This window comes from Mus musculus, chromosome 5 (assembly GCF_000001635.26).
Source record: "Mus musculus strain C57BL/6J chromosome 5, GRCm38.p6 C57BL/6J".
Taxonomy (NCBI): Eukaryota; Metazoa; Chordata; class Mammalia; order Rodentia; family Muridae; genus Mus; species Mus musculus.
Genome location: NC_000071.6, coordinates 64,315,648 through 64,328,494, shown reverse-complemented (window position 1 = coordinate 64,328,494; position 12,847 = coordinate 64,315,648). Strand labels below are relative to the sequence as shown.

General features: G+C 47.7%; 1 protein-coding gene and 1 pseudogene across 11 annotated transcripts in view; both read right to left on the bottom strand.

The window, feature by feature from the left end:
* Tbc1d1 (TBC1 domain family, member 1) overlaps positions 1-12,847 on the bottom strand; it is a 195,182-nt gene that overhangs the window by 22,992 nt on the left and 159,343 nt on the right. For all 11 annotated transcript variants that reach the window (XM_011240758.3, XM_030254739.1, XM_006504036.4 and 8 more), the window contains 2 exons: positions 11,980-12,141; positions 3,886-4,044 (listed from right to left, as the gene is read on the bottom strand). In XM_011240758.3, the coding sequence (XP_011239060.1) occupies positions 3,886-4,044; positions 11,980-12,141 (321 nt within the window). The remainder of the gene's footprint in view (positions 1-3,885; positions 4,045-11,979; positions 12,142-12,847) is intronic.
* On the bottom strand, positions 7,537-8,282 carry Gm6044 (predicted gene 6044; annotated as a pseudogene).

Below are 12,847 nucleotides of genomic sequence, written 5' to 3'. Positions count from 1 at the left end.
CATAAAGGTTTTTACCTGATTTACAGTTAGCAATAAAGACCTACACATCTTTTATTAATTCTAAAAGAGAGGCGGGCAGACTTCTCCCTTCCTCAGGCTTGAGGTCTCTGGCTAAAACATCTATTTGGTGGAAAGACAATTCATGATAGCACCTAACCTGGATCCTTTATCTAAGTGACTCTCCAGACATGCACTCTGCTAGTAACTGACCATCTGGGTTTCCCTGTGCTCTCTAAGAAGCTCATCAACAACAGTATTTCTGGGCTGGAGAGATGGCTCAGTGGTTAGGAACACTGGCTGCCCTTCCCGAGGGCCTGAGTTCAATTCCCAGCACCCACATGATGGCTCACAACCATCTGTAACTGGATCTGATGCCTTCTTCTGGTATGCAGGTGTACACCCAGATATACATTAAATAAAGAAAACTAAAAAATAAAACAAAACAAAACAAAACAAACAAATAAAAAAAACCAACAGTATTTCTGACATCAGAAATGGTAGCACACCTATGCTGGGCTGAGGCAAGATGGTTTTAGGCTTGGACAGTGAGATCCTGACTCAGGAAAAGAACAGTAAAGCTACTGCAGAGAGACCCACTGAGAGACCCAAGGGATCTTCAAAGAGTCTACGTAGTGCCACAGCTTTACACATGGTAACAATCACAATGAGACTGTAAGGAGCTGACAGCGGCAGTTTCAGCTCCTGCTGTGACTTAATGGGATTCCTGTGTCTGGACTGGACTGTGTTCTTCCTACTAGTCCTCCCATCCCAGGGGAGGCTACACGGAGTCACCAGGTAGAGGCAGATGATTGCTGGCCAGCTAGGATGGGGCCCGGGAGAATGTCTGGGATCCCCAGTACCTTCCAGTAACAGTGTCAGAAAGTGAGCAGGAGCCCCAAACAGAAGGTAGGACTTTGGCAGCCCATGTTATCCACGCCTACAGAGCAGAGGGGAGAAAGGCTATAGTCATCAGAAGGTCAGAGCAGTCCATTGAGCTGGAGACAGAGAAAGCCCCATGGCACCTGCTGAGCCTGGCAGCAGCTTTCTCCTGGCTGGCTGCAGTCTATACTAAGGGAAAGGCAGAGGGCAAGATGTAAGAAAGCAGGAAACAGAGCCAGCGGGACAAGCAGTGAGGCTAAGGAGCTCTGCACAGAGCTGCCAAAGTACTTCCTCCAGTCCTTGGGCCACACAGTCCACAACAGGCTGGGTAAAGATGAAGCCAGGCCACAGCTGAAATCACATTTTGTAAACTAGAGAATATGACCAAACGATAAAGTCTACTGTTTTTATTCTTTGAAGGAACAAGTCTTACAAAAAGCTGTTACAAAAAGTAAAAGGCCAGTCTCATAAACCAAGAGACAGAAAGCAAACCACTGAAAAGCCAAAGTCCTTCTCCCCTGTGGTGTTCTTCCTCCAGCCGCTTACTGTAGGAAAGCTACACTGAAAGGCATGGACTGTGCCATCACTCTACACCACACACCTCTACTGGGCCCAGACCGCCACAGTACAGACGGAATATACACAACAGACAAGATACACAGTGTGGACTAAACAAAAGATGGTGACACATGTCATGGCCAGAGCTGGAGGCCTACCATGCTAGGCCTTATTTGATGTCGACTCACAGAAGAACAGGAGTCCTGCAGAAGGCTGCCAGACTTCACCACTGGGTCTAGGTCAGCAACCAGGATGTCTGGTTCACATAGGGACAAAATGATGCTGGCAGGATCCCTGGATAAACCCTAGGACCCTGGTGGAGGTAAGTCGCGACACAGATTGCTGCAAATAGAGGCTCTTCAGGCCCCTGGGAGGATGCTGGAGGTCATCCAAAGTGGAGGCCAGGCCAGCACTGGGCCAGAGGTGAGAAAAAAGGAGGGCCAACAGAGTGGGGGCTGTGTGCAGCTGGCCTTGGAAGCAGAAGGGAGAGGGTGGGGCTGAACAGGGGCAGAGAGGATGTGAATCAGGCGCTGTTTTCTAGGGGAAAGGCCAGTGAGCTGGGGCTCAGACAAACAGTGCTTCCTAGGGAGAGGGCTGGCTGGGGAGGGAGGGGGCAGGGGCAGGGGAGTGTGGCCAATCTGGACTTCATTCTCTTTCTGCAGAAAAGGGATGACATTCAAGCAGTCAGAGGCAGAGGGCTGACCTGTCCAGGAAGAGTAAGGGGAATGCAGACAAGAAGCCAAAGGAAGAAAATGCAAAACAGGGAGCAAAATTTCTTGTGTTTCCTCTCCTCCTGTGCCATGGGGGAGTGGAGAAGGCAGGAGAGAGACCTGCCACTCCTTTCCACACCCCTACCCCCAGGTCAGTTTTCAGTTCACCTCACAGAACAGGAACACGATGCCACTGTTCTGTTACCACACTAACAAATTCAGCTGCTGATAATGTACAAATATCCTCCACAGGGTCACCAGGCCAGATGGGCTTTGGCTGGAGATCGATTGGCCATGCCAGTCAGCCTCCCCCTTCACCTGCCCAGTACTGGCATCTCTTAGCACCATGGAGCCTGTAGGGCTTGGAAGTCTTAGGCTGTCAGAATGATGGTGGATAGGTCCCTGCACCTCTGCGCTGATGGCCATGCCACTTGACTGCTCAGTGCCTCGCCATCAACATGGCAAAGATACATTGAGTACCTACTATGTGTCGGGCACTGTCCTTGGAGTTGAGAGTACACTCTAATACAGCCCAAGTGCAGCCCATGGAGGGCACCATCCTGCTGAGCAGAGGTAGGGGCTAGGAGGGGATGAACACAGTTCTCATGCAAATTAGTTATGAGATCATGAACAAGTTATGTAACCTCTCTGCACTTGTCTATGTGTACTGTTGTGAAAATGAAAAGAAATGGATTGAGTAAATTTCATACAACATTCAACTCAAGGTAAAGTTAAGTGTTAGCATTAAACAATAACAGCAATAATAATAATAATAATAATAATAATCACTGCAGTAGTTGAGTACCAGGGAGAAAGAGTGTGGGTTAGGAAGGGTGGGCTTGGCCTGTGGGCGGAGAAGCTACAGTCAGGACAGTTCTGAGGATGACATTCAAAGCCAGCCCTGCAGAGTAGTCTGAGGGACTTTTCCAAGCATGAAGATACTGTGTGTGGCTCTGACTCCGGCCTGACCCAGCTCACCGTCTCCACTGCGGCTGTAACACGGGGAAAGACCCACAGAATGGGCAGTGCAGTGCACTGAGCAGAGACAGGCGCATGTCCTGGGGAGGGGGGACGACATCCTCAGCATCCAGAACTGGCCTTCGGGAAGGCCACGGAGCTAGCTCCCCCCAGCAGAGACAGGCCTTGGGAGCAAGTAGGAAGGCAGGGCTCCATCGCTGCTCAGCCACCAACAGTCAGAGGGTCTCTTGTTCCACATAATTACATTCTAAGTCAGCGAGGTCTTTTCCATGGAAACTGCAAATCCAATACACTGCTTCCTTTCTGCGTTTTAAAAGCTATTCCAGAACCAAGGCACTGCCCACTTTCCAAGACGAAACTGCCAACACACAGTTTTCTACAATTATTCTGACAAGTTCTGTTTGTACACCACAGCCCAGAGACTGCTTCTAAAAGCAAACCAAGCTTGTGTGTTTCTCCTGTAGCCAATCCAAGCCGATGTGTCTCCCAGGTTGCTCCTTCAGTGTACTGTAAAGCATCCCTTGGAAAATATGAATTACTGAGCTGAACCAGAGTTCTGTGTCAATGAACAGACTTAATGACCACTCAAGGCCTCCTCACACCTACAACATGCCAAGCAGAACAAGCCAGCCGCCAGGCACGAAGGGAGCCCGCGTATGCTCTCAGAGGGCACCTGTGATCACTAAATGACCTGGATAGTCTCTCTACACTCCTCAAGGGTGGGGCATTCCCTCTTGGCTCTGGGGCGGGGTGGACTCACCGAGGTCGATGAGAATGGCGTGCTGCTGCGAGGTCAGCTTCTTCAGGAGCTCTTTGTAGGGCACGTCCTTTGGCTGCTGTTTACTAGGAAATGGGTGTTTAAGGTGGAACTGCTCAGCTAGAAATTTCCAGATCTCACCTCGGTGATGACGTGGCACACCTTTAACAGAGTGAGTGGAAAATATTAAACCAGGCTTTATACACAGAACTCAGCTCATTGATTAAAAAAAAAAAGAGTTGTGCCTTTTTTCATGACTGCAAATTCATTGTGTGTACAGACATTCAGGGGCATGTGGGTATGGGTACACGTGGACATGGAGGCCGGAAGACAACCTCAGGAACGCCATCCACTCACTCACTTTAGTTAGTTAGACATGGTCACTCACCAGGCTGCATTCCCCAGTCAGCCCCAGGGTTGTACCTACCTCTGCCTCCCGCATCCCGAGCACTGGGGCTACAGCAGGCACTATGGCTCCCAGGTTTCCTGTGAGTTCTGGGAACCAAATGGAGGCCCTCACACTTGCAAGGCAAGCACTTCATGGACTATGCCACCCCTAGTCTCCAATTACGGGATTCTTGAGTTATGGCAGGAATCCTGACCCAACCCAAGCCAACCTGAAGCCAACCAACAATGCTCCGAGGCAATGAAAGGAAGATGCACATGTCTCAGAGCAGGAAGAGAAGCAAAGTGAGGTAGAGCTCAGGGGAAAGAGCTGGCCCTCTGCATCTCAGCAATCAGGAGCTCACAGCCTCCGTCATGCAAGCAACCCTTAAAGGTGAAGGAAAAGGGAAGAGAACTGTCCAGAAGGAAGGTATCTTGAGTGAGTCAGGGTACCTTGGTCAGTGGTTGGTTTTTCTCCACCCTGTAGATCAGCTTGGGAGAACTGTAAGGAAGGGCCCTGTGCTAAGCAACTGCATTCCACACTTTCCCTAAACGTTTACCTCAGCATTAACTTGAAAACTCTGAGCAGGGAATGAAGAGTGGGCTTCTAAAGGCTACATCCATCTCCTCACCCCTGGAACCTCTAAAATTGGCCTTGTTTCTGCAGATGTGGCTAAAGTCAGGACTGAGGATGACGTCATCGTGACTAAAACCTGGACTTTGTATCTTAAGACAAATGTCCCTGACAGCAGCACCCAGAGGAGGAGTTGAGAAGAGGAGCCAGTGTGCCCATGGAAGCTGAGGAAGACAGCTTTGAGGCGGGAAGTTACACAAGTATAGTCTGCTACAGCCAGCAGAAGCTGGGCCCAGGTAGAGTGGGGCTGACATCCTGACTAGAGACTTCACAACTGTCAAAAAAAAAAAAAAAAAGATAGCTGGGCAGTGGTGGCGCACGCCTTTAATCCCAGCACTGGGGAGGCAGAGGCAGGCGGATTTCTGAGTTCGAGGCCAGCCTGGTCTACAGAGTGAGTTCCAGGACAGCCAGGGCTGTACAGAGAAACCTGTCTCAAGAAAAAAAAAGAAAAAGGAAGGAAGGAAGGAAGGAAGGAAGGAAGGAAGGAAGGAAGGAAGGAAGGAAGGAAGACAAAGAAAAAAATGTGTGCATGTGTTTTGTAACTCTCAAGAAAGAAAGAAAGAAAGGAAGGAAGGAAGGAAGGAAGGAAGGAAGGAAGGAAGGAAGAAAGAAAGAAAGAAAGAAAGAAAGAAAGAAAGAAAGAAAGAAAGACAAAGAAAAAACGTGTGCATGTGTTTTGTAACTCTCAAGGTTAACTTTCTATTTGATCATTCTGGGCATGTGTGCAGCACACATGAATTACTGTCACTCACACTTTTCTTCCCAGTTTTTACAAATGTTTCATACAATCCACTCTGATCATATTCTTTCCCTTCAACTCCTCTCAGAACCTCCAACTCTGCTAACTTCATCTCTCTCTCTCTCAAAGTAAAAAGATACACACACACACACACCTGCCAAAATAAAGCAAGAAAAAAAAAGCAGCAGCAGGAGCAGCAGCTAAGAAATAACAAGCCATAGGAAACAAAAACCTCTCCAAACCCATGGAGTCTATTTTTGGTTGGTCACCTGCTTCTGAGCATGGGCCTGCCCTGGAACTTGACTGATACACCATTGGAGAAAAGTGATTTCTCCTGGGCCAGCAGTTCTCAATTGCAAATAACATCTTGGTTAGAGGTGGGGCTTTATGTCCACTTCCCCTTTGCAATATGAAATTTTGTGTAACTTGAACCTGTGCAGGTCTTTTCTTTTTTTCTTTTTTCTTTCTTTCTTTCTTTCTTTCTTTCTTTCTTTCTTTCTTTCTTTCTTTCTTTAAATTTAAACAAAAACTTTGTGTGGCAGTCAGAAGACAATTCTCAGGAATTGGTTCTCTCCTTCTTGTGGAATGCAGAGCTTGAATTCAGTTCATCACGCCTACATGCAAATGTATACACACCAAATGACCTTGCTGGCCAACTTGTGTTGTTTTAGTCAGCAAATCTGTAGTTATTTGCTGTGGTAGCAACCAGAAACTAGCATACCCTAATGGCTGCTTTCTTACATCACTTCGGCTCCTTCTCTCCTTCCTTACCATCCTGCTCAGATCTGTCTTAGGGGTGTGTGTGTGTGTGTGTGTGTGTGTGTGTGTGTGTGTGTGTGTGTGCATACAGAGAAAGAGGGATGGGGGTAGGTAGAGAAGAACAAATCTGTAACACTGTAGACCCTGACTGAAAGCAAACAGTGAACTAGAACACAGCCAGCATGTTGAGTGATTTATAGAGGGGCTTTTTCACCAAATACTTTCTGTCAAACTGGAAATTCTTCCCAAGATGTCCAATTTCCTCTTATTACTAAATCATTCCCATTATCTTGTCAGAATGACTTGGGGGAGGAAGAGAACACTGGCCATGTTACCCAACAATACCAGATAGTCTCATATTGCAGGATTAGCTGAGCCTGGGGTTTGAAGCAACAAGTCCTGCAGTCAGACGCAGCGCTTCCGCTCAGGTTGTCCTAAACCACCCTCCCCACGCTCAGGTTGGTTTGCCTCCTAATTCCAGAGGAAGCCTGGTCACAGAGGCCAGCAGGCAGGGAGACACTCGCCCAGTTCATATGTGAACAACTGTTCATTCTCACGAATGTGAAAAGTGATGCATGCTTACTCTGTAAAAGAAAAAACTCTGGCAATGCAAAGGGTATAAAGACAAAAAGGAAAAACCCACCCACAACCAGAGTGGACATGCGGCTCCAACACAGAACGCTTCGGAAAGGAAGGGGAAGGAAGGGGAAGGAGGAGGGAGAGGAGGAGGAAGAGGAGGAGGAGGAGACCCATTGCTTATTTTACCAGGACAAGATCTGGTACATGGGTCTGTGCCAAATAACCCAGGAGGCACATTCATGTACCTATAACTTCTACATCTGCAAATGCATTGTGGGAGTTCCTCTACGTGTGAAAGTACCAACTTGTGAGTGAGACATGAGTACAATCAACAATGGAAATGCCTACTGTGTTGTTTCCCTGGAATATGCATGGAATGGTCACATGGCTGGGTCACTTTGTTCTGGTTTCAGCTACTAAACATAGCACAGTAAGTCACAGGTAAGTGGAGTCTGCATCTGACACATCCTGCCGATTGTTTATGTGGTCACTTCACAACATCTGAGAAAAACAGCTACTTGCTTCTAAGATTCGGTACCTTGTTTTCTTTCTTTCTTTTGTTCTTATTTAGTTTTTATTCATAATCATAAACTTAACTCTGCGATCCAGCTAGACTTGAAGGGGAAGGAGGGAAACCCAAAGAACCTCAGTGAGAGCAGAGAGGACAGGGCACTGCGAGGAGATGGGGTGGGGTGGTGGGGGCGCTCTCCTGAGCTACAGAAGAAATGGTTTGGTGGGTAAAATGCCCGCAAGTCAAAAGAAATTAGAGTTGTTCATGGTCAGAAATGGCAATCTTCTTATGGTCTTGCCATTCCTGGACCCAGAGCGCTCCATGGCTTCCACAATGTTCATGCCTTCTTTCCCCTTCCCAAAGACCACATGCTTGCCATCCAGCCATTCATTCTTGGCAGTGGAGATAAAACACTGGGAACCGTTTGTGTTGGTCCAGCATTCAGCATGGACAAGGTGCCAGGACCTGTATGCTTCAGGATGAAGTTCTCATCCTCAAATTTCTCTCTGTAGATGGACCTGCCACCAGTGCCATTATGGCGTGTGAAGTCACCACCCTGGCCCATGAATCCTGGAATAATTCTGTGAAAGGGGGAACCCTTATAGCCAATCTTTTCTCTCCTTTCGTGCTCAGAGCATGGAAGTTTTCTGCTGTCTTTGGAGCTCTGTCTGCAAACAGCTCGAAGGAGATGCGGCCCAAGGGCTTGTCATCGGCCATGATGTTGAAGAACACACACGGTGGGGTTGACCATGGCTGCAGCAAGCAGCAAAAAGTGACAGTGGGGTCTGCAAAGCCCTTGTTTTCTTTCAAGAAATCATTTGATGCACATCAAACTTTGAGTGACTTAATACTCCACAGAACCCTTTCTCTTCCCAAGCTGACTCCTTAATCCGCTACTCCCTTCTCATGGCAACTTGGAACAATTTCTACATCCCTACAGAGGGAAAGGACTCATCACCCACACAGGGACTGTTCTCTCTCTCATGGTCTCTGAGGTGACTTAGCCTCTGCTCGAAGAGTCGAAATCATGTTCAGGATCATTTAAAAACTCATAGGTGACCAGTGGCCATTTGTTTGAAGTTTCTAAGTCTTCAGGTATTGAAAATGGATGACAGAGCCTCTGGTGTTTGCATGTATTCATTCCTTCAGGGAATGACCAAATCAGAGAGGTCAAAAGGAATTCGAGATCAGCCCTGCCGAACCCCAGTCCCCAGGGTCCAGATATCTGGAGCTTATCATCTCCCTCAGCACTCGGAACAGGAACCACATGCCCAGATGCCAGGCCTCTGATCAGCTGCCAGAGAGCAAGCAATTGCTTCTGAGGGGCCACTACAGAACACTGCCTAGCTTACTGTGAAAAGGGAAAGATGGGTGTGTTCATCTCTGCCTTCTGTGTTTTCAAAACAGCTACCCGCAAGCCCCCCATGTAAAGGTCATACTGCAGCAGCCACAATGGGTGTAAAACCCACCAGAGCTGTACAACACTGCAGCAACAGTAAGTTGGGCCAGGCTTTCTCCTGCTGCCAGTGAGGAGGCAGAAATACAGAGAGGTGAAGACACCAACGCAGGGTCGCACTGGCAACTGTTGCCTGTACAGAACACGTGTCAACCAGAGGCAGCTTGGCATGATGGTGAGAACTCCTGCAAGCTGAGGGCCTGACTGTCACTCAAGTCTCCTTAATCCATAGGAAGGGAAGGTCAAAACCAGCAATACCTACCCATGAATACTAGAAGCCACCCTGTCAAAGCTCAGTAAAAGCGTTTGTTTATTTACGTATTTGCATGAGGTTTGAATGTGTGTGTATGGGGGGTGGGGTGGGGTGGGGATGCTCAGGCATGTGCATCTAATGGCCCAAAGCTGACAACAAGTGTCTTCCTCAATAGCGCTCCACTTTATTTTGAGTCAGGGTCTCATTGAACCTGGCGGTTGGGTTAGTCTGGCTAGCCAGTCTTCCGAGGGAATCCCCTGGCTCCGCCTCTTGAGTGCTGGACTTATGGGTAGTTACCACAGGTGTTTAGGTTTTACACGATTCTGAGAATGTGAACTCCAGTGCTCACACTTTGCACAAAAAGTGCTTTATCCACTGAGGTATCTCCCAACATAGTAAAATATTTTTAATAATGGCTAAAAGAGCTGGACTGACAGCTCAGTGGCTAAAGGCACGAGCCACATCGTGGCTCACAACTGTCTATAACTCCAGTGCCAGGGGCTCTGGCACCCTCTTCTGATCTTTTTTGGGCACCAAACATGCACATGGCATACGGATATACATGTAATCAAGAAAACCATATACTTAAAAAAAATAAATCTTTGTTGTGGATTGCTCTGGTACTCTTTGTATTTTGATGCTAATTCTGCTTCCTGAAGAGGGGCTGCCCCAAAGAGGAGTGGATCACTTACTCGGGTGATCCCATGGGAACCTTCTCCCCATTTTAACTGGTCAATAAAGACGGCAGACTCTAATCTCTGGGCAAAGGATAAGGTGGGATTTCTGGGCCCCAGGAGGAAGAGGAGGAGAGAGAGGGAGAAGGATTTGGACAAGGCTGTAGAGAGGATAGGAAGCAACAGACATGTGGGTCTCAGGGACTCCACAGGTGGTGGAAGCTAAGGAGGATGGGGCAGGATATTCTTCGCCCAGCAGTTGTGTTATCTAGCTGTTTTTAAAATATGAAGGCTGTCTGGTGTTTTCCATCCACGGTGACTCAGGTGGGCCAGAGAAAGGGCACAGCCACTTGGTGGTCGTTGGAGGTTTGGTGAAGCTAGCCGTGGGAGCTGGGTGAGATGGCCATTGCTGGCACCAGGCAAGGAGCAAGCATGCATCTTAAAATTACACGCAACTCATCTTTATTTTTGTAAGAAGACTATGATAGAGACACTGTTTAGTTCTAGTAACCTTCTTAGCAATGACTTACACGTGGAGGTTGCTTCCTCTGGACAACAGACAAAGCTACAGGAAAACCCTGTGATGTCCACACAGACCTGGAACTCTCATTCAGAGCCAGAGTGAGCTGTCCTCAATGGCACTGAAAGCAAATGGCTATCAGCAGGCTTCCAGCTCATACCAATGTTTCCTGAGGCTCACGGTAAGAGAAATCACTACTGCTATATGTCAATACCAAAATCCATCTAAATTAAGCTCTAAAATGTAGTTTTTCATTCTTTGAGAATTTCTCATCTATAAAAGCCTGATGTGTTTAATTTTTTATTACTTGTGTGTGTGTACAATGTATGTGTGGATGTGTCCCGTGGCATGTATGTGGAAATGAGGAACAGCTGTGTAGATGTTCTCTCTCCCTCCTTTATGTGGGTTCCATGGGGTCAAACTCTGGCTAACAGGCTTGCTTATGTAACAAGCACTCTTACCCTCCTGGTAACGTTGCCAGCCTCAGACTGATGTTTTTATAATACATAGTAAAAATGAGGTAGAGCAAATCAAAATGAAAGACATGCAGGGGGCACAGGGAGGGCACTAGGGGAGAGGGACAGCCGAGGACAGGGTAAACATGGTGTATATCCATGAAAACGGCAAGCCTATTATTTAGTGAGTCAACCCAGTAACAATAAAAACAAAAACCCAGAATGAGAGAAGCAGAATGAGGAAACACAGCCTCACATGGCATTCGAGGAACCGTGACAAACTGCTGGAAATGTTTCCAGATTCTTCTCAAGTTCTGCACTCACCTCTTCACAGACAAAGCAATCCCAACTGGCAGACCACAGTGAAAGGCAACCACATGTCCCACCTTCCAAGCCATCTGGGACACAGACTCGTGTGTCATGCTCTGGGGTCTCAGGTCACTTACTTTCACAGCCAGCATCACCACCCATGTCTTCCATGTGTACTAAGTAAGGCTTAGCAGCTAAGAGCATTTACTGCTCTCGGAGAGGACCTCATTTGATTTCAGGATGAGGTAAAGACAACTACCCATAACTCAGCCTCCAGGGATGCAAAACCTCTGACGTCAGTGGGCACTGGCACTCACATGTGCCAACACACACACACACACACACACACACAAATACAGCTTTTTAGAAAAATGTAAAAACCAAGTGGGGCTCACCCAGAGAGGTGGGTCTTTGCTTAAGATTACACCACAAGAAGCTACCTGGACTGAGGTCCAAACCCGGACACGGGCCTGGAAGGCGAGTTGAGCGCTCTGTTGTTTCCCTGGGATACCCAACCAGCAAGAAACCACACAGTTCCTTTTTAGTTTCCTATTTAACTCATCACTTATTGAGTTCACAGGCAACTAAGCCTGGAGTTTTCCTATCAACATACTGGTGCCTGGTTTTCCGGGCATTTTATTTAATGTAACTAAGATCCCGAAAGGTGATGGAACCTACATCAATCAATTAGACATCTGGAAAAACTGTGAGTAAAGATGAAGAGGCCAGCCTACCACAGAAACCAGACTTGCAAGTACCCTTATTCCACCCTTCTCGTCATCACAGAGGGTGAGGCTGGCCACATAGCAACTGGTAAAGCTCACCTTGCCCAACAGCTGAGTGCACTTTTTCCATGTCAAACTTAATTTTGGATCTTCCTGGAGTGCTAAGCATCTTTTCCCACACTGTAGTGACTTCTTTAAGACACGGAGTGATTTCTTCATAGTCAAGCTTGAGGCGTTTGTTCAGCAAATCGTTTTCAGAGGCTGGAAGAGGTGAGGGAGGGCAGGTGAGCAGGAGCTCCCGAGTTGTAGCCAACAGCACAGCTCACACGGAACCCACCCATTCCTCCTCTTAGACACACTGGCATGTCTCCTCAGCCATTTCACCCTTACTATGCCCCATCCAGACCCTCAGGCAGAGTCACGCCTGGTCAGGACTTGGATGGAACAAATACGAAAAGCCTAGGAAATTGCCTTGATTTCGCTCCCATCATGGCCTTCTGGCCTTACTCCTAAGGTTTACCCACTTCTTCTCAATGCCTTATTGGTGTTCCCACTGCTTGGCCCGGCAGAGTCCCAGTAACTTCTGCTCACTAAGCTGCAGAGACAGTCTAAGGTCCTCCTTATTGAGAGGCAGGCCTCATGTAGGTGTTGTCAACCATTAGTGACATATCTGTAGCAGAGATCCCCTTACACAAGGCATCTTAGAAAGCTAAAGCTAGCTATGATATCTCACCAAGAAAGACCAAAGCCTCAATGAGAATCACACAAATTACCAAATAGAAACTAGAAACCAGTGAAGAAAGCCTTTAGGGTCTCATATTTTCAAAACTCCCCAATATGAGAAAGCATGTCACTAGAGCTGAGCTCACCACATCTGGCACATCAGGATCATCACTAGCCTCCTTAGGCTGACAGGGGCCAGCATTGGGCTCTGAGTACCAGTGGCTTCATTAGCAGTGACCTTTGC